Source organism: Malaya genurostris, chromosome 2 (assembly GCF_030247185.1).
Source record: "Malaya genurostris strain Urasoe2022 chromosome 2, Malgen_1.1, whole genome shotgun sequence".
Lineage (NCBI taxonomy): Eukaryota > Metazoa > Arthropoda > Insecta > Diptera > Culicidae > Malaya > Malaya genurostris.
In genome coordinates this window covers 207,657,235-207,679,815 of record NC_080571.1, presented here as the reverse complement: position 1 = coordinate 207,679,815, position 22,581 = coordinate 207,657,235, and the positions used below count along the sequence as shown (strand labels likewise).

Below are 22,581 nucleotides of genomic sequence, written 5' to 3'. Positions count from 1 at the left end.
ATACAATTTATATCTTCGGTTCGTCTATCAGTTTCAAAATTTTAATTACAATTCATTGAAAACCTTGGTCATTAAAATAACTTCATGAAAACTAAACACAACGAAAAATACTCACGCGAAAAACACATGCTGTTTGATAAAAAAGGTATCATTTCACTGCTAGGTGCATTAAGCAGGTTTTGCCTTTCTCATATAGAAAGGCTATGCAATCACTGTGACAACCGACTTTTTAACCGGGGCCCGAAGGTCCGAATGTAATATACCATTCGACTCAGCTCGACGAACCGAGTAAATGTCTGTGTGTGTATGTGTGTATGTATGTAACAAAAATATGCACTCTCTTTTTTCAGAGATGACTAAACACATTTTCACAAACTAAAATTCAAATAAAAATTCTTTTCCTGTTCCGGAATCACCGAAAATGGTGAAGAAAAACTTAAAAAATAGAATTCACTTCGATTTCTCTGCGATGCTGTAACCGATTTTCACAAATCTTGATTTGAATTAAAGCTCATATTATCTTTAAAGCTACTGTGAAATTTCTTCTGGATCCGACCTCCGGTTCCGCAGTTACAGGGCGATAAGTGTCAAAGTTTTCAAATCGTCATATTGAAGGACAATATGTACAACACCGGTACGTGGTGATACGGTGGAAAAAGAAAGCACAAAACGAACGATGCGTGTTTTGTTCTATTTCGTACACGCTATGAAGAAAATGAAACCGTTGAGGATGTCTGCTGCTAGTGTGTGATATTGGTAAAAGACGGTGCTGCTGTTGATAAAAATTTTAGCTATTTTATGATAAGTGCAACTGAAAGAATAAAATAATGTAAAGCCGATGTAAAATAAATGATATAGAAAGAAAAATAAACAAATTTCAATGAGTTGAGGTTCATTTGAAAAAATGTGCAATTTTCACAGCCTGTAGTGCAGTAATACCGTGCCGGTGGTGTAGTGATGTCAATAATAATAATAATCATAATAATAATAATAATAATAATAATAATAATAATAATAATAATAATAATAATAATAATAATAATAATAATAATAAAAATAATAATAATTATAATAATAATAATAATAATAATAATAATAATAATAATCCTACTACATGTTTTATGCTGCTGATTCATGCTGTTTAGCTTGACTTACATATGCAGAAGTAACAGAAACGCAGGTTCGTTTCGTTTGTTAAATTTCGTTTAATTGGTTTAATCGAAATAGAGCATGAAATAGTAAGTATAGGTTTAACTACGTTAAAAACTGTTCCAATTTGTTGGGCATATTTGTTGGTAGTAAACGAACCAACTTCGGCTATTCCGATTATCTGAATCCGGTTTCGGAAGAATTGGAAATAGTGATCAAAAACTGCAAAAAGGATCTCACTTACTTTTCTTCAAGATGGCCAAATCGATTTTCACAAACGTATAGGTTCAAAGAAAAAAGCCTACAGTTTCATACGGAATTCCTAAATTTGTTGTGTATACTACTTCCGTTTCCGGAACTACAGGGTAAACAGGGTTTGTAGAGTTTGTTAGTTTAAGTCCGACCAAACTTTCCTATTTCTATTCAATGAACTATTTATTGGAATATGAGTTAAAATTAAACTATTAAGATTTAAATTGGGTGTTCAGCCACAAGTGGTGACTTTTCAGCCCTTTTATATATATATATATATATATATATATATATATATATATATATATATATATATATATATATATATATATATATATATATATATATATATATATATATATATATATATATATATATATATATATATATACATATATATATATATATATATATATATATATATATATATATATATATATATATATATATATATATATATATATATATATATATATATATATATATATATATATATATATATATATATATATATATATATATATATATGATTTGGTTATTACCATGAGGACATCCATCATTTGCTTCCGCAATTCTGAGATTTTTGTGTAGGGAAAATTCTAAACCTACTTGTATTGTGTAATGGGGAAAAGGAACTTATATACTAACTTACTAACTAATACAGAGAGCGAATCGATTCAATTGAAGATTGCATCGATTTTTGTCGGAATTTGCTTATAATATTATGTGACATTACATCTAATGGTTCTATATTTGTGAGTCTGTGTAACTCATTTGTACTAAACCAGGGAGGACGCTTCAAACTCATTTTCAGAATTTTATTCTGAATCCTTTGAAGCGTTTTCTTCCTGGTGTAACAACAACTTGACCAAATTGGTACTGCATAAAGCATGGTTTTTAGACAGAGCTTAGAATTTCTGTTTATAAGAGGATATAAACATTTAATATATTTATTACACTTTGCCTGGATTCCTTCAATATGATCCTTGAAAGTGAGTTTTTTGTCATACGTTAAATCTAAGTATTTAGCTTGATCAGACCATGTCAATGCCAAGCCATTCTATTTGAGAATGTGATTATTGTTTGGTTTAAGAAAAGAAGCTCTTGGCTTATGAGGAAAGATAATTAATTGCGTTTTTGCTGCATTTGGTTAAATTTTCCATTTTGACAGATAATCACTGAAAATATTTAAACTTCTTTGTAGGCGACTGCAGATCACTCTTAGGTTTCTACCTGTGGCTAACAGACTTGTGTCGTCACAGAATAGCGATTTCTGACAACCAACGGGAGTAAGTTTCTGACAACCAACGTGAGCAAGTTTTTGCGCTTTTTCACCATTTGTAAGAAGTACTTGATTTCCTTCCTTGAGAGCAGGAATTGGTTTCTGAGGTTTCTTAAGAACCTTAGAAAGTTTCCAGAAAGGTTTAGAATAAGGTTTAATTTGTTCAATTTTTATTTCCCAAAAGAGTAAATCTATGTTTAATTTCTTTTTGTAAATCCGTGAACGTTGATATTGTCGACGGCGAACATTCTTAAACCGAATGAGCAGTTGAAGATTGTCATCGATGATTGGAGAATTTAATTTAGTTTGAGCTTTGGGAACTGAAAGATTTCTAGCTTCGATAATATAATGATTCAAATTATCAATTGCTGTGTCGATGTCCGCAGAATTTTCTAAAATAGTTTCATGATCCACATGATTTTCAATGTAAGATCTGTAATCCAACCAATTAACTCTATGATAGTTGAATATAGAACTAATTGGATTAATTAAAGCTTCGTTGGAAAGTCTGAATGTTACAGGAAGATGATCTGAGTCAAAGTCAGCATGTGTAATCGGTTCACTACAAATGTGACTTTGATCCGTTAGAACCAGATCAATTGTAGACGGGTTTTTTACGGAAGTGAAACAAGTAGGATTACTGTGATGAAGAACTGTGAAGTAACCAGCTGAGAGTTGATTATGAAGTATTTTACCATTACTGTTATTTTGCCTACAATTCCACTGGACATGCTTAGCATTTAAGTCCCCTATTACGAAAAATTTCGATCGATATCTTGTGAGTTTTTGCAAATCGCCTTTAAAGAAATTTAATTGTTCGCCGGTGCATTGGAATGGCAAATATGCTCCAGCGATGAAATGAATTCCATGAATGGTTTCAACTTCGATTCCCAAGCTTTCAATAACTTTAGTATTGAAAAAAGGTAAAATTCGATGTTTAATTTGCCGTTGGACAAAAATGGCAACTCCACCACCCATTCCAGTAAACCTGTCAAATCGATGAACCACATAATGTGGATTACTTTTCAATTTGACATTTGGTTTAAGAAAAATTTCTGTCACAATGGCAATATGAATTTTGTGATTTCAAAGATCGAGCATTCCAATTTAAAATATTCAAATATTTATTTAACATCACTGTCAAATTTTAAATTCATTATAATATTATTTGCAAATTGCCATCCGATTTGAAATGTTTCAAAAAGTGATGAAGTCGAATTCATTCGGATGATCATATGAAAAAGTTTATCTAGTAGGTAGATCATTTTACTCTCAGTTATATCGCCAAAATCGACTTCGTTTAAAGAAGCGAACGGCAATAAAGGAATATTGGTAAGTAGATGTCTACCTGTTGACTAGTGTAACAGCCATTAGAAGAAGATGATATGGCCGATCTACCTATAAATAAATTGTTTTCGTTAGAAGATGAACTACAAGGCGGTCCTATGTTTTGGTTATTTACATTAGAAGAATTAAGTGGTAGATTTCTACCTGTTATACTAGCATAACTGACATTAGAAGAAAATGATGACGAGGTCGATCTACGAAGTCGATTCGTTAGAAGACGAATTGGAAGGCGTACCTATTTTTTGTTTTAAATTCGAAGAAATAAGTGCCTTATAAGAATTGGGCGTGGCATTTGTAACGGTTTTTTTGATTTTCAGATAAGTTCTGTAAATTTAAAGTCGTTGATTTGACTTGTTGTCTAAGCGAACGAGCGTTTAAAATTTTTCCCTGACAAGACATTTCAAATAATTGGATTTATGATTTCCATCGCAATTTACACATTAAAATTTATCAGTGGTTTCATTCATTGAACAAACGTCTTTCGAATGCAATTTACCACAATTCAAACACCGTATATCCATATGACAATTTTTGGTTCCATGACCGAAGCCTTGGCAACGACGACATTGCGTTAAGTTTGCAATATGATTATGCCGTTTATAATGTTCCCAATGAATTTTTAAGCGGGAAATGAAACGTACTTTTTCTAATGTTTTCAAATTGTTCACATCACTTCGACTGAAGTGTATTAGGTAAAGTTCATGGGAAATTCCAGAGCGTGGTTTAGAAGTACCATTCGCTCTTTTTTCAGAAGTATTACTTGGGAAGGGGCAAAACCAAGCAATTCTTTTAGTTCATTTTTAATTTCATCAGTACTTGGATCATTTGATAAGCCTTTCAAGACAGCCTTGAAGGGTCTGTCTGATTTTATATCGTATGAATGAAATTTATGAAGTTTCTCGGACAAATATCGAATTAGACCATCGTAATCTTCCAATTCATCAACCAAGACTCGACATTCTCATCTTCGTCCGATTTGAAATGAGACTTTTACTTCCGGGAGAAAAGTAGAAAGCTCAGTTCGGAATGCTTTGAAGTTGGAAATCATCACCGTCACTGGTGGCATAGATTGTTGTTTCTTCCCAGAACGACAAGCGTCCATTTTGGGAATTTTAGAATAATTTTCTTCTATGTCGCTACAATCGGATTCAGAAAGAATCTCGTAAATATTGTTACACGGCATAGGATCAACGGAAGGGAAATCCGTCCGTTGTCTTTTATTTTTACATTCAGATTCCATAAGATCGTGAATGTTATTAGAAAAATGTTGAATAACGGATTGTGATTTATTCCGTATTTGGATTATTTTTAGCCTTAGGCTTGTTGCCTTTCCGGTTAGACGTAGGCATTTTTGAAATGAATGAAATTTTAAATTAAATTAGCTAGGCTAAATTAGTCTTCGATTAGACTCCTAGTTTGGAAAAGTCTTGATAAAGACTGTTTTTGTGGTAGTCTTAATAAAGACTGATTATTTCGAAGAAAAAAAAGCCTTAAAAAAGGCTTATTAAATTCTTAGTCACTCTAATATCTCTCTTTGTATCACTTAGTCACTCTTTGTATAGCCTTGAGAAAGGCTGACTAATTGTTAATCTTTAAAAAGACTGTTAGTGATTCAGGTAGCCTTGAAAAAGACTGAAGCCTTGAATCAATGAAACTCTAGGTAGCCAGAAAAAATTTCCAGGAGCCAAGAGCTATACGCGTGCGGTGCGAACGACTGTTCAACACCGACTGACGAATTCCACAGTAATATTTATGATGGTATGAGTAATATGAGAAAAGCATCATTTCACCACTAGGTAGATTACAACAGTTTTTTTTTTGTTTCCACTCGCAGATTTTGCCGCTTCAAAATTTATACACTAAATGGATTTTCATTCGCGATTACGATCGCTTCACCCAAGCTGAAATTCTCACTCATATTGTACTTCAAGAGAAAAAAACAATGCTGTTTCTCTCATTCTCTATTCAATTAAGCAGAGTAGCTTAGAAGATATTATGAAAGAACCTTTTGCGGGAAAACAATTCAACATTGAATACTGTCGACACATATTCTGTCCAGTAAAAATCTATGAAATTAACACAGGAACAATCTGACATCGCTGACTCGGTCCCTCTATTATTTTTTTGTGTTTTTTTATATTCAATAATACAATTTTATAAGGTTTTCTAACTTTGAAGTAATCCAACGGTTAACCACAAATAATTTTTTATTTCTCTTAAGTTTAGTAATGGTTTTATTTTTTCTGCAGTAAAGGAAATTTGATTTACTCAATCAGAAATTTAACGAATCGAATTCGATCCTATGGAACTGGAAAAAATGAACTCATCAAGACGACTTTGAAAACGATATATACACAAACACCCACAGATAGCCGCAAACCGGTCCCAAGCACCCGTCAATCATCAGTAGCATGTGCTCTTTAATATGATTTCCCGTGTATGGCAACTCAATTTGCCTTCGGACAGAAAACCCTAGCAAATACTTCGCTCCTAATAAACTTCATCCGGCTCCACTTCATTTAGCGTAAATATCATCAGTCCCTTCTAGCTATGCTTCTTCGGTAGCCCAGACAGGACAATAATTGTATCTCTGTACCGTCATCTACCCTTAGCATCAATGATAAAATTTTGTGATTTATAAAATCAAAGAGTTTCCTTCTCCCCGCAATGCATAGCTCGCCGGCGTGCGCCTAAAAACCGAACGGAACAGCTAAAAAGTCACCCTCGTTTTGCCACACAGCGCCAAGGGTGTTTGCCACCCCCGTGAACAAAATATAAATATTAAATGCGATATGGTTTTACATCAAATTGAACGCTCTGTTACGCTCCTGCGTGTTCACCAGAAAGCGACTCCATTTATGCTGATGTGCGATTTATGGTGCGGAATGGAAAACAGTAACATGCTAAAGGCAAAAAAAAACTCCCCCACACCCCTGGTTCTGCCCAGGAAGACAGAAGTAACTCATCAACAAAAGCGGAGAAGCAATTTGTTCGCAACACGACCGATGGTAGCAGGGTGCGATGTCCACGGGCAAGGGGGTTCTCGGAAAGATTGTCTCGGATAAAAAGCATATAACCGAACAATATGACCACGCGGATGCATTAGCTCGAACGTGTGCCGATCATCCTGTTCACCCCACCTCCGATCACAAAATTACAACGTGAATATTACTAATGGTGACGATTATGAGTTTTGGCGCCACTCAACCGTTTTGGGATCGGTCGCTTGTAACGGAAAGAGAAAGCTTTTTCAATTCCAATAAATAACTCCTGTATTGAGAATGCGATAGTATCTAATGCCTTGGTTTATAGTTTAACATCTAAAAACCATTCGGTTCTGCACTAAAAATCACATGAATATTGTAAAAGGTAATATATTGCGTGCTTCTTTCATGACCAGCGGCTACCTAATTTTAGGTCGAAACCTACCCAAAATAAATTTTAGGTAACTAGCATATTACATAACACAGACTAACGAGCGAAGAATATTTAGATGTAATGTAAGGGCGTTTTTCATTGAAAAAAACTGGTGGCGTGGATTGCTCTGGTTTTGCATTTTCGAGCAGAAGTGGCAATGAAACACCGTCAAAATGTTGCATTTCTGCTCGAAAGTGCAAAATCAGAGCAATCTACGCCACCAGTGTTTTTCAATCAAAACCGGCATAAGATTGCCCAAAGTGTTGTCGTGGCAACTTTGGCAATGGCCGCTATCTATTTTTTTACGATCAAGTCAAAGTTTGAAATCAGAAAGAGTAATCGGTTATTTACCCAAAATTTGGGTGGTAGCCAAGTTTTTTTCTCCTACCTAGTTTTGGGTAGCTCATAGAAGAACTCGACAATGAGCGATTTCTCCTCAAAAACAGTAAACTCAATTTTTCAATTTTTTTATCGATGTGTTCAGTACAACTTACAGTATTAAATTGTAAACTGGGACTGGTATAGCGTAATGGGTAAGTCGATACCATTCACCCAGCCTACGTTGATGACCTTAATACAAACCAGACTGTCTTCAATATTGAAACCTCTATAACCGAAGACAAAAAAAGTAAACAAATGGAGCCCAAGAAGAAAACGTAGAAAAAACTACCAGGATCAGCCCCATGGGGTTGTTCGAGCCGTTGATGTGGAACAAGGCAACCAAAATTTCCAATGATTGACATTTTCAATTAATCGTCACACTTTTGAATCCGCAAATGCACAAGAGTCTGCTTAGATTGATCCTTATTAGGAATCAACACCGAACACGTGAACCCAGAATATAGACTCTATTTATCGTGATTTGAATTTGTTTCGTAGCCGACGAAATTACATCAATAGCCCAAATATAAATTAAATGTTTGTACATGCTTGCGATTCGGATATCGATATTTAAGCTTCTCTTCACCAAGCTTGTGTTATTTTTTTAGCGTTTCTCTACCATTACTACCATTTTGCGATTTCGGTTGAAGCGATAAAATATTTCTCATTATCAATCGAGTTCATCTTATACAAATTAGAAATTAGTCTTATGCACTCAAAATTTACCCTGGGGTAGTTGTCAATTTCTCAGGCGAAACGACATAACATGGGATTTCATCCAATCTTGCATGACACATGATCAGAGCATACCAATAAAAGCTTCAAATCGTTTATGGCACATTTTGTCTTGCTGTCTAGCAACAACCTACCTCTAGCAAGCTACGCATAAGACTGAAACGTTAGCTATAATTTCGCTTCTATTTGTAGATTCGCGTGCTTCCAACAGCTTCGCTTTTGCATCGATTGACCAATCAGAGCGATGCTTTCACTTTGATATATCGCTTACTCCTTCAAAACCGTCGACTATGGCAGGGAAATCCGGTATGCCGGCGATTTTTTGCAGACAAAATAGGACACTGCTAGCTATTAATCAACATTTCAATGATATAAAATTAAAAATACATGGCTACGAACATTCAAATCAATACGTAGAAATATTGTCAATCAAATGGTGACATAATATTAATAATTGATACAAAATTGACTGAGCTGTAATTGTTCAAAACCTGACCACATTTCTACGTGTATTTTTCTTGAGTTTCTAGTTTGCACCGCTATATAGAAAACAAAAATGTGTTCCACATTAAAACCAGATTTCTATAAACTTTCAAATCATATTCTAGTGTTCATTTGGAAATGGAAATTTGTCAAATCTTTGTAAATTGTTTTTTTTTGTTACTTCTTGGTGTGTTAGAGCACTAATCGTATTGAAGTCGAACGTTGGTTTTGATACCGAGCTTAAAATAAAGACATAGCATAAAAATTAAGGTTATTTAAAAAAAAAAGAATTTTTCGACTAATTTTATAATTCGTGAAAAAGCATTTAACTTTTATTTTAGTTTACATTTTTTTAGTATCGGAAAAATTTCCTAAAGTTTTTACTCAGACACCTTATTCATACTATTAACATATTTCGAGCTGCAACGATTTGAAAATAGTGTATGCAAAAACTGAGTCCGCCCTTTTTAAAAATTTGTCTTGAGTCAGATCGGCCTCTCTTTACACGCAAAATTTTTGGGTTAATCATACTGTGATTGGGTACAAATTCGCCACCTTTTCAACTACTAATTTTTAAAATTGTTTATTACTGTTTCTTGCCCTAGTTGTTTCAACTTAAACTCAAACAAAATTCTTTCTCTATTACTGCCTGATGCAAGCCGGATGAAAAACAAATTTTTATAATTATTGAATACCTGACAAGTAGTAGTAGAGAATTATACACACTTTTATAAGGGGAACTCCATAAAAAAAATTCGCATAAAATTCGTATTCGAAGCATTGTTTTTTTGCTATACAAGATGTCTTGGAAATGTGGGAACCGTTGAGATCTAGTTGCTAGATAGCATAAAAGCTCAACATAAACTGTTATGCACTGGCAAGTTTAAGACGAAACATAAAGAGAAGTTTAAAAATTTGTTTATCGAGAAAACATTACACAGTGAGGTCTTTTTTTATGCGGATTTCCAAAGTTAAGCGTTTTTTTTTAGTACATTTTAAAGTGACGTGGTTTCTTTATACGAATGTTCAAACTTATACGGTTTTCTTGTTTTGTTTTAGAAATGCACGAAGCGTCGAAATCTGATGTTATCCCGATTTTTTTAAGTCAACTCTCTGACACTTTCGATATTTTTTCAAAAGAACTTTTTTAGATTAAACCAGATTTCGACGTTTCATGCATTTCTAATACATTTGACATAGAAAAAATCAAAACTCCCAGTCCCAGAAACGATTTCTATCATTTTTTTTCTGAAATTACACCATATCTCAACGTTTCATGCATTTCTAGGACATTTTGCATCAAATAAAATTGGCATAAAACTTTTTTTCAGTTTTGCGTTTTTTTACGCGGATTTCCGAAATTACGCAGTCTCAAATTCTCCAAGTCCCAAAGTCGTTTTTTTAGATTACACCATATCTCAACGTTTCTAAAACATTCGAAATTAAAAAAAAATAGATTTAGGCAATCTCAAAAATCAAGTCTCGAACTCGATACGTTGCGAAGCGACTACTGACCGATCGCATCGCACTCACTCTGACATACATGTCATTTTTCTGCTGAACTAGAATGGACGGAGCTCTGCCGCGCGACTTCGTGCGATCTGTCAAGTTTCGCTTCGCGTCGCGTGTCGCTTTCTCTCTTGGTTAACCCTAACCCGGTGGATTTTGTCGACCCGCATCGGTCCGATCATCGGCCCGATTATCGGACCGATTGAGCACGATATGGGGCCGATCGTAGCGCTTCGATCGACCCGTCATCGGACAATTCTGCACCATTCGCATCAACCGCGTCGATCTAAAAAAGCTTTATGTTTTCATTATGTATCGCTAGAGAAACAGAGCGAAGGAATATCAAACAAGGCATTTCCGAGCCAACGTCTCACCGATAGGATGTGAAAGAGTGTTAAACATTTTTTGTTTCGATAATAGAGGCTTTAACCTTGAGGTCATTCGCCTCTTAGGGCCAGAAAAACTCTGGTCCTATGTTCGGGGTTGGAAATCCAGTCCCGATGTATCCCATCCCCTGAGTATCAGACATCCGCTCTCTGCTTAGGTATATCTTCACTCTTTTGTTCTACCGATACACTATGTAAGCTTGAAACGCAATCAAAAGCTTTCGTGCACGATGCGTCCGATGTTCGGATTTACTGGGAAGGTTGGTGTCAGAGTGAAAGCGTCACGCGAAGCGTCTGGACGCGCGTGTGAACTAGTTACATTTGATCAAAGCAAACCAAGCAAACCTGTCAGAGTGAATGCGATGCGAAAACAGTACATCGCTTTGAATCGCTTCGCTTCGGTCCGCGTTCCGCGCTCACTCAATCTCATCTCAAAAAAAATTTGGAAAAAAACGATTTTTCGGCTTTGCGACCTCGTAACTTCGGAAATCCGCGTAGATGAAAAACCGCCAAACTAAAGAAACTTTTTATGCAAAATGTCATAGAAATGTATGAAATGTCGATCTGGTGTAATCTAAAAAAAAAAAATTTTCTAATCGAAAATTTTTTAAATATTTAAAAGTTGACTTCAAAATAATGGGGACAAGCCAGATCTTGACGTTACATGCATTTCTAAGACAAAACAAAATAACCGGAAATCCGTGTAAAAAAGCCGCATTGAAAAAGCGCTTAAAAAAGACCTCAGTGTTATTATGGTAACGAAATCGGTTGCAACTCGGAAACAACTCCTTGAAACTTAGACATACTCATTAAAGTTTAGTCCGGAGTCCAAAAGTGCTCCCAAACACGTTACTGTAGCTTTTCTTCAAAGATCTGTTAACGGAATTCCAAAATAATCGAATATTTTTAATACTGTCTCATTCAGGCAAATATTCCACAATTTATCTTAAGGTTATATTTAATCTCGTTCACAATTGATAAAAAGTTCACCAAAAGAGCACTAAAAAAAATTAATTCACCAAATTCATAGCTCCCTGTCAAAGGGTCAAACATTTTATTGAGTAATATGTTTCTTCAAAAATTTTTCTGTTGAGTACGTCACAAAAAAACAAATTTTTTCGTTAACTTACCCGCCAAACACGTTGGAAGCTCGATCCTTAATTGCAGCGAAGGCAGCCATTTTGTTATTTTTCTTGAACACTGAGACTATTCAAAAGAATCCTTGGTTTTATTCAGCCTTTAATTACACAATTTCCGTTTTAAGGGCATTTCGGAGTGACTTTCGTTGAACTATGCAATTGCAGCGCATAGGTTGTTGGGGTTCTGAAAAACAAAAAAAAAGAAATTGAATTATTCGAACCAACACTGAAAATAGTCATAGGTAAGCGAATGATTAGTTCAGCCGTTCATTGTTTAACCTTTTCTAAACAAAGCTTCAAACAGTTCGCAATCGTATCTCATCCGACACAGTCGCAAATGGTGTACAGTCAAGACTACAGAGGCAAAACATAGTAAACAATAGAATAGTAGTTAGCTAAAGTAGGAATTTCGATCCATGTCGAACCATCGAACCATTAATCTTACCAGTTATCATTTGACATCGATTTATACGAAACTTCGGCCATCGTATTATTACAGCTTCATTAGCATTAACAATTGACTACTCTTAATTTTTTTTTGATTTGACATTTGATTCTCTGGAATGTTAAACTACGAAATATTTTATCCTTCTTTAAGTAATTCTTATGCTCCTTAAAGATTTTGCTCGCAAAAAACATGGTCATTTAGGAGTTAGCCAAATTTTGTGCTAGGGCACATAACCGTTTTTATCACTTTTTACCTTTCGTCTTTGACTCATCATTGCAGAGCAGTTCAAATTGAACTGCTTAGTGCTAAACTCGGCAGTTCAATTTGAACTGCTAAGCAGACGTAAAGTTTCTGCTACTTACAGTATGTTGTTAGTGTTCTGTAAGTAGCAAAAACTTTACGTCTGCTTAGCGGTTCAAATTGAACTGCCGAGTTTAGCACTAAGCAGTTCAATTTGAACTGCTCTGCAATGATGAGTCAAAGACGAAACGTAAAAAGTAATAAAATTATGGACAAAAATGGGTAGCATATCACCAATATGCCGCGTTACATTGCCAAACACGACCAATCGGAAACTGCGTCTCCAAATAAACAACATAATTTTTTTTATCTAAAGTGTTCAATGCAATTTCATGTTTTTTTCATGGTAGTCATAAATGATCGTTTCATATTAAAATTTGTTCAACTTGTCTAAATTTTCAAAGTAGTTCGAGATTTCCCACAATTTTTCAATATAACAAAATCGAACATTTATTTTTCAATCCTTAACTAGAATTTTTCAATTCTGCAAATCCTAAAACGTACTATTTCGCTTCTAGTTTAACCTCAGTTTATTCTCAGTTATCAGTCAGAATCAAAGTAAGGCTCGAAATTCCCCACTTTCCTCTACGATTTAAAAATTATCAAATTCGAGTAACAATTGCGATGAAAACTGCGAAAAATCTACCGCAGAGACGGGACTCGAACCCACAGCTAGCTTCCTGACTTCCCCGGGTTCGAGTTCCGTCTCTGCGGTAGTTTTTTCGCATTTTTGCCTTTCTCATATAGAAAGGTTATGCAATCACTTGAAAACCGAGTAGTAAAAATATACCATTCGACTCAGTTCATTGAGCTGAGCAATGTCTGTCTGTGTGTGTGTGTGTGTGTGTGTGTGTGTGTGTGTGTGTGTGTGTGTGTGTGTGTGTGTGTGTGTGTGTGTGTGTGTGTGTGTGTGTGTGTGTGTGTGTATGTGTATGTGTATGTGTGTGTATGTGTGTGTATGTGTCAAATATATTTTCTCGAAGATGGCTGAACCGATTTCAACAAACTTAGATTCAAATTAAAGGTCTCATGGTCCCATACGGAATTCCTGAATTTCATCCGGGTCCGAGTTATAGGGTAAAGTGTGTTCAATATTGTACACCGTCACTTAAACCAACGAAGCAAAAAAACGTAAAAAAATTTCTAAACTGGTTTCAAAACTACACTAATCGATAGTCATTATCAGTAGGCAACTAAACAAACCGATTCCGGCTGTCCTGGCTCCCGGTATCCGGTTCCGGAAGCACCGGAAATAGTGGTCTTATATACCAAAATGGATCTCACTCACTTTTCTCGGGGATGGTTTGACCTAACTTAAAAATTATATTATTGAATAAAAAAAATCGTTAACTAATGCACTCTTTTCAAAGTTTATTTATTTATTATTGCATTGAACAAATGTAGATAATTCACTATGTTAACTTATATACTAAGCATTATTTTTATTGTTCAACTGTAATTTCAACAGATTGATTTACATACTGAATTCTATTACATCACAATATTGATTGTTATAACCAGTCACGTACCCAGAGGGGGCCCAAGGGGCTCTAGCCCCTCCCAAAATCAGAAATAGAAACGAGAAAAAAGTTTGAAAATTATTATGGGGTCATCAATCCTGTATATTACACTGTGAGATAGAAATTTTGAGAGTTATGTGATGATCAAATCTCCACTGTCGATAAAGCACGCAGCGGCAGGCCCTACGAAGCAGAACAAAGGCAAACCCACATCAAATGAAGAATGAAACCTGGGTAAAAATGACAATAATTTATTTATTTATTTATTTATTTGCGCAAGCATGCCTTATTTAACTAAAATTCTTCGGATGAGAAAGATATCCTCCCGCTGGATCCCGCATGTACATATTTAGAACTAGAAAGACGAACGCAAGCGCACTTCTTATTCTTGTTTGGCTGTACCCATTATAAAACGTCAGAGAACAGAATGACAACAGACGAAACGAGTACCTCGAAAAGCGTCTCAATGGGACAGAAAAAATCACTGTGTCGGTTTTCTGGGGTCGGCATAGTACACTGAGGTCTCTTTTTACACGGGGGTTACGTACCGTGTGAAAAAAATCCGTGTAAAAGAAAACCGTGTTAACTGCGGAAACCGTGCAAAAAAAACCGCGTGGAAAATTTGACGTTATAATTCCAAAAACCGCAGATTTGATTATTTGTTCGTTTTGTTTTGGATGAAATATAACTTTTGATCATTTGAAGGGGAGAAAAGATTATTTTTTATCCCCCAAATTTATGCAAGGTGCACATAACTGTGAAAATGTAACTTTTTTTTCCCAATAAAAACGGAAATCTAAAAAACAGCCTGAGGTTACGAGAAGGGTCCAGTCATACTTGATATAACACATTGGATGACAAATTAAAATTAGAACAATTAGGAAACGCGTTGTACGATAAGCAAATTATTCTGAATGGCTCATGCCTTCTGTATATTGCATTCAGTTTTCAAAAGAACGATAATACGTACAATTAGAACCCATAAACACTTTCACTACAAAAAAGCTTGAGAATAAGTTCTATTCAATTCCGAAGGTGCGATGTGTAGTAAACACTAACGATCTTAACAGTAATTCTCAACTAAACTGAGAGGGAAGACATGGATATTGGGTGAAGATCTATGCACGCAGCGACAGAATCAAAGGGGAAGAATTCATAGAGATGAATATAGATCAAATTAGAAAAGTTATTACTATGTGTCATGCTGAAGAAACTCATTTCATCGGCGTAAATCATAATACTACTAGAGTTATATCATTCAAATGGGTATAAAATACTGTACTGCTCGATATGATGAAGAGTTGAAGAGATTAGTAAATCCGACTAGTTCATCAACGCTACGAAATTCTCGATGATATCAATGACGATGCTGACATCATACACCACAACTGACCAGGAGAGGCGTTGTCGTGTAATTTACAACAGGGATTCAAGATCTAAAGACTGATTCATCATTTTATGGAACGACAGTCAATGATCCCGTGAACTGTTAAATGAATGATTTTAGTTAACTTCCAAACTTTAAATTTGCTCTCATAATCGTTTTCTTACAGATAACCTGTTCCCTTTTTTAAATTTTTTCTCAAAAAACAAATGACAATGCTTTTTAAACTCTCATCAGAAACCGTGTTAATTGCGAAAACCGTGTAAATAAAAACCGTGTTAATTCCGGAATCCGTGTAAAAAAGCCGTGTATAAAAAAACCGTGCGAAAAAAAACCGTGTAAAAACATACCGTAGTGTATACTTTTGAAGCTACATCAAATCAGAAAAAAGCCAGTATTAGCGTACATTAATGAAGCGATTGAAGACCGAAATCGTTGTAAAATGGCCTTACATGAAGCACATGAGCTCCGCTACCATGGTTAAAAACAACGATTTAGGTTTCAATTACTTGGGCATCACCCTCGTTCGCCTGATTTGGCTTCCTCGTACAATTGTCTGTGCTCAAACGTTAATTTATCTCTAAGAAATTTATGTAAGTTTCGTTTTGGAATTTCAGACCACTACTTCCGGTACCTGAATCCGAAACCAGTGTAGCTAAAGTAAATTTGTATGACCATCTACTAACATGACCTATAAATTTAGAAGATGTTTCCGTTCTCCACGAATCGACTATGCTACTCTATGCAGTGAGTTGTCATTTAAAGTAGGAATGTAAATAATCTCAGAATATATGGCATCATCACAAGTCTTGTGGATTGTTGTGCTATATAAATATTTAGAAGGTCTTAGACATGTGTTACAGAAATAACATGACAGTAAACGTAAAGAAATGCAATACAATAACCTTCTCTCGGGCATAATCACAAATTTTATTTGAATAATCCATAATGATAGTTCCAGTTGGAAAGTTCAAAGTGTCTGTTAAAAAACATAAGTAATCTTCAGTAACATTATTTTTTTATCAGAGGGCCCCTCCCGAAATGAAATCCTGGGTACGGGCCTGGTTATAATGCATCATTTGATTAATAAGAACATTTTTACCTACACTCAAATAAAAATGCACGTTCGATTCACTTGAAAAATCACGTAAACTGGTTTCAAATGTCAAATTGAATGGTTTACGTGACGAAATTGAATGTTACACGAACATCCCCTAAAATGAATAGAGTCATCACATAAGATTTACGTGAATTGACCAAACGTCAAACAATCTACGTGAATTTCCAGTGTGAAAAACTGGATTTTGAAAATGGCGAACCGTGCCCCTCAAAGTGTGAGTAGTGTAAATATTTGCGAGAAATGTTATTTAATTACAATTTTTTACTACATCGACCGGACCATTCCAGTATGAAAGTTTCCATGTGTTCGACTGGACCGAGTGCCTGCGTAAGTCCGGAAGTGTGCCCGCTCCTGTCGAATGCTTCAAACTGGCCTTTGGTCCACCGAAAAACGAGTTCAGAATCGGTATGAAGCTAGAGATACTGGACCCATGTAACGCGAACTCAACCTGCATCGGTAGTGTTGTGTTAGTTCTCGGATCTCGACTTCAGCTTCGGTTGGATGGCAGTGACAACAAAACGATTTCTGGAGGCTGGTCGATTCGAGATCCCGAGACGTTATTAGTTGCTTTTTATTTTCAACCATTAAAATTTTATGCTAATTTTCTGAAATAAAGATTTTATTTTTCATGACATTTTTCATTTCCTAGATTTATATAAAAATCTGAAATCTCCCTTTTGACTTCAACCAGTATATAAAGTAGTAATTCTCTTGTATCTAAATTTTATATGAACTAATAGGTAAATGTGATATGAGCAGTACATTATATTTTACCTATGAAACACGTAGCTTTTACTGGATTATGCATTAAACAGTTTTTAAATGCCAGTCAATTAAAACCTACGTGAAAAGTAGGGTGGAAAATATTCACATAACTTTTCACGTAACTATAACATGATTATTATTTTGAGTGTAATTTTTTTCTAAAAGACTAAAGACTAAAGACTTGTTCTAAAGTCTTGAGTAACAAGTAAGTGCTTGAAAAGGATTTGTAAAAATAATGTTGCAAATTAGATGCATTGCAACAAAATAATATCGGTTATAAGGTAAACGACGAGGTGCACAGTGTAAGGAGTGTATCGAAAATAAGCTATCCACATACATTTGTGTTGTACGCATGTATTTGTGATGGTTTTTTTATGCTCAGATCACAGCAGGCTGTGCATTTGGCTGTCAGCTTTCGTTTGTTTACTTGTTTGTGCGGTTGAAATTCTGCGTTTTCAAAATGTCGCGTATTGAAAAGGAAGTGAAAATTAAGGTTCCGGACACATGGCTAAGTGAGAAGGGTATTACTATGCGAAAATTGACGAAGCGGTTTGGAATTCATCATTCCAGTGTTAAAACCATCATTAATGAGTTTGGGGAACACCATTATTTGGATGAGCTACCAGGAAGAGGCAGAAAACCCGGTTCTTCCAAACCGAAACTGGACCAGAAAGTGGTATCTCTAATCATGAAAAACAAATCATTGTCAATACGTGATTTGACCAAAAAAATCAGGAACGAATGTCGGAATGATACAGCGTATCAAGAGGCGAAATCACCTTAAGACCTACAAGAAAAATCTCGAAACAAAGTGTGGAACAGAAGAAGCGAGCAGTAACAAGGACCCGGAAATTGTATTCGCGTCTATCGATCTGATTGTCTCCAGAAGAGATTGCTGCCTTTACATAAGAAGCATAGTACACCTCCACTGTTTTGGCCGGACTTAGCGTCGGCTCACTATGTAAAAAACCACTCTTAATTGGCTTGCGGAAAAGGGTATAAATTTCGAGAGAAAAATATCAATCCACCAAATTGCTTCGACCCATCGAACGTTACTGGGCAATCGTAGAGAGGGTCTTCAAAAAGATTGGTAAAGCAGCGTGAACATGCAGGAGTTCAAAAAAATTTGGGCTCAAGCGTCCAAAAAATGTGATGCAACACTTGTCCGGAACTTGATGAAGAGCGTTCGACCAAAAAATTCGTGAAGGAATAAATTAAATTTCGTCAGTTATTCCTTCACGAATTTTTGAACTTTCGTCAGTTCGAGTTTTCATTATGCTCAAGTTTAATCTCGTACAATGAAGGATCAATTTTTAGTTTGAATAAAATATCGTTTTTCATCATAATTTGAGAGAAAATTTGTGGATGCTTATTTTCCTATTTTGAATGTAAATAAAATGTTTCGATTTTAGCACGGCTCGTTTTGGGCAACCTAATCGTTCGAACATGACATATGTATTAGAAAAAATGGCAATATTTCCAAATTCAAAACATTTTCATATTCACAATGATTTATACTGCTTACAACAATGATTGCTGGTAGAACACAACTTCTTACACCCTTATACCATTCGAAGAAGTTCGTAGGGATAAGCGAATGTGTGTGTGAAAAATAATTTCAATAATTTTTCTCTAAGATGACTCAACTGATTTCTACAAACTTAGGCTCACATGAATGCTCCCATTTAAGGTTTCTGATTTTCATTTGGGTTTGACTTCTGGTTCCGGAACTACAGGTTGATAAATGTAATGTTAATAAAAATCAAAAGGTCTTAAGCTCACATAAAAACTGACTGTTTTTAAATCAGATCCGACTTCCGGTTCAGGAGATACAGGGCGATAGTGTAAAAATTTCGCATAAATTTATCGGTTTTATCGGGATCACGGGTTTTAAGAACCAAATAAACTTATTTCAGTTCTATCAGTATTCGGAAGGTACTCAAAAACGGAAATGTGGAACGCACGACGCTTTCTCTAGATTGGTTACACTGATTTCGAATCTAATGAAATGTTTAACAATCCATTTGGCGAATTTAACTTACTTCGGCTACACCGACTTCTGAATTCCGTTTTTGAAAGCATCAGGAAAAGATAAGCTAAAAGAAGGCCGAAACGAATTTAAAAAACAATCATTCAAATTACAATAAATTTATGGATAAAATTGATGAATTTTATCCGATTCCGACTTCCAATTTTGAAATTATAGGGTGCTGAGTGTTTAAAATTCGAACCGTCATAGAAGATGACAATACCAAAAAATCTTCAAAGTTGAACTCAAAACTATTTAAATTGACTCGTCATACTAATTCATGGACATACGAACTATTTTGGGTTATGCTGTTCTCTGAATATAGTTTCTAGAAGTACAATAAATAATGACAAAAACTTTATAGAGGAACTCCCTTCTACATTTCATGGAATGCTTAATCGATTGTTACACGTTTGCAATAAAAGGAATAATTTTAAGGTTTCACACAATTTCTGTCTTAGATTCGTTGTGCAGTTTCAAAATTACAAGGTAATGAGTGGTTGAAATTTCAAATTGTCATTCATAACGACGATCATAAAATAATTTCATGAAAATTAAAACCATCAAAGAATATTCACGCAAAAAAACACATGCGGATTGATAAAAAAGATATCATCTCTCTGCTAGGTGGATTAAGCACGTTTTACAAATAGCAATAAGTTCACATTTGCTTAGCGGTTTATGTTGAACCACTAAGTGACTGTAGCAGTGCAATATGAGCTGTTAATGCACTGAGGAGTTGAAGACGAAATATACAAAAAAAAGGAAATAATTATGTGCACTGAGCACCCATAGGTATCCATCCGGAACCAAAATCTCTGAATAAATCAAATTAACGTCAATGCAACATCCAGAACGTTAATATTTACTTATAAAGATTATGGTGTTTATATGAACTGACTTCAATGAACTTCAATGACCCTGGAGCGAAGTTAATCATAAGCCATTCCAGTTTTTTTTGAGTATAAAGAAAGAAATAAAAAATCGGAATTTATATAAAAATCATTTTAATTTTGAATTTCATCTAATTTTAGAAACTTTTGAAATTTTATTGACATTCTTCTTTATTTAGCTCTGCGAAACAACTTTTCCAATTAAATAATTATATTTCGATTAATATTAAATTAGGTCAATTTTCAACAATTTTGTAGGAATACTTAACATTTTCAATGAGGTTACATAACATATATCCAACTTTACACGTGAAACAAAATCCTCATAAAACGAAAGTTTATTTCTCTGGAAACGTAATTTCTAGAAAAAGTAATTCTGTTTTATTAACCCTTAATCAATTTCATCAGCAACAGACAATGTGTAACACTTTTCCAATACATTTACCAGGGCAGCCATGTTGGCGACTGCTCATTGGTTATATAAAATGGATTCTCCCATCGTAGTAACAAGTGAACAAGTCCATTTCAGCTATTATACAAACAAGTTCATCTTGGAAAATTAGAATCTTTTTGATGACGATTATATGATTCGTCAGTAAAAATGCAGTTTAGGTGGTTAAAGCCTTTTTTGTTTTTTTGGGGAATGTAGAACTTTTGAAAATAAAAATGATGATGAGATGCGCATGATCATGCAACGTACAATACAATGTCATTATGTAACAACTGAATTTTAATGATTTCCATATTTATTTTACACTACTGCATCATAAAGTGTCGCAGTCGCAATACTGATAGTAATCTAATTTTCCAAATATAATTTCTAGCATCGAATAATGCAGTAGCATACAATTTGAATTTTCGGAGACAGTTGCCATGCGCCATGCCCTCTTGAGATTTAAATTTGTCGTTACATAATTCGGCAGTTATAAGATTTTTCTAACAAAAAAAAGTGTTTCAACTCACAATTTACTGAACTGGAATAATCCTTACTGGGTTGTGATATATGAACTTTATATGGACAAACAGGTTACATTTACTTTTCTTTTTGTACAATCACCTAGAATTAATTTTCATATTTCTCCGAGACTTATGTCACTAAACACTGTAACCGAAAACACGATTTTCGAAGAATTTTGTGGAGTATTTAATGGATCTCAGCTCTGCAAAACTTTTCCATGTACGCCAGAAACTGGTTTTCGAACACTAAAATCACTCCCGCAATCCACTGAGCTGGTGCGAAAATTCCAGAATTATCCACCCATTTCCAGCCAGTAATCACCAATCGGTCGTTCCGAACACCTATCCGTATGCACGGTAAGCACTTCTTTTCACCCGGGGTCCCAATAGTCCCTAGCTATCCCAGAGGACCTTGCGAGCCCCAGCTGCAGCTGCTGCTATCCAAAGCGACGGTTCTCTCCGGGCCCACTGCGAAACCATTCACGATTTCCCGCACCGAACAGAACGGCAGTCGACTTTCGTCTGTCGGGCAGGCTCACTTTTCGACGGTATCCTGTCTTGTCCTGTCCCGTCTATCTCTCGCCCGTCACAGCGGGTGCAGGAATTTTCCTTCGGCAGTAAGTGCGTACTCTCGCTCTCACGTGGCCAATTTCGCGTTTCGGTGCTGTATTAGTGTCGGCCAGGACATGCGCAACCGGAGTCTTTCAACAGTTCAACGTCAAACGGATGACTGTGTTGAAGTTCGCTTTGCTTGTGTTGTGGAAAAATCCCCAACCACCCACCAGAGGCGACGTTCCGTAGGTCGGGTCTTCCAAAATCACTGCTCTCGTGCAGAATGCCCGGATGGCAACTGTTTATAATTTTCTATATAATTTACAGTCTCGTCCAATCGGTAGCACGTAAAGGTGGAGCTCTCCGAGTTCGGGTATCCTAGGCAGCCTTATGTACCCCACACTATTCACCAACCACCCCCACTCGGGGCAACGGAACACAGGCGGAAATGTGGGGCAACGTTGGTTGCGTCGAGCAGGTGATATGAGTTTCATTGTATCCACCAGTTGGTAGCATTCGGTGGCAAAAGGCGC

The 22,581-nt window shown here is 35.5% G+C and overlaps 1 protein-coding gene across 1 annotated transcript in view; it reads right to left on the bottom strand.

The window, feature by feature from the left end:
- Positions 1–22,069, bottom strand: part of LOC131427287 (vesicular glutamate transporter 1) — a 175,264-nt gene extending 153,195 nt beyond the window's left edge. Inside the window, exons 1-2 of the mRNA XM_058590333.1 lie at positions 21,503–22,069; positions 12,072–12,264 (exon numbers count right to left, since the gene is read on the bottom strand). Coding sequence (XP_058446316.1) covers positions 12,072–12,121 — 50 coding nt within the window. The 5' untranslated portion in view covers positions 12,122–12,264; positions 21,503–22,069. The remainder of the gene's footprint in view (positions 1–12,071; positions 12,265–21,502) is intronic.
- Between the last annotated feature and the right edge of the window lie 512 nt (positions 22,070–22,581).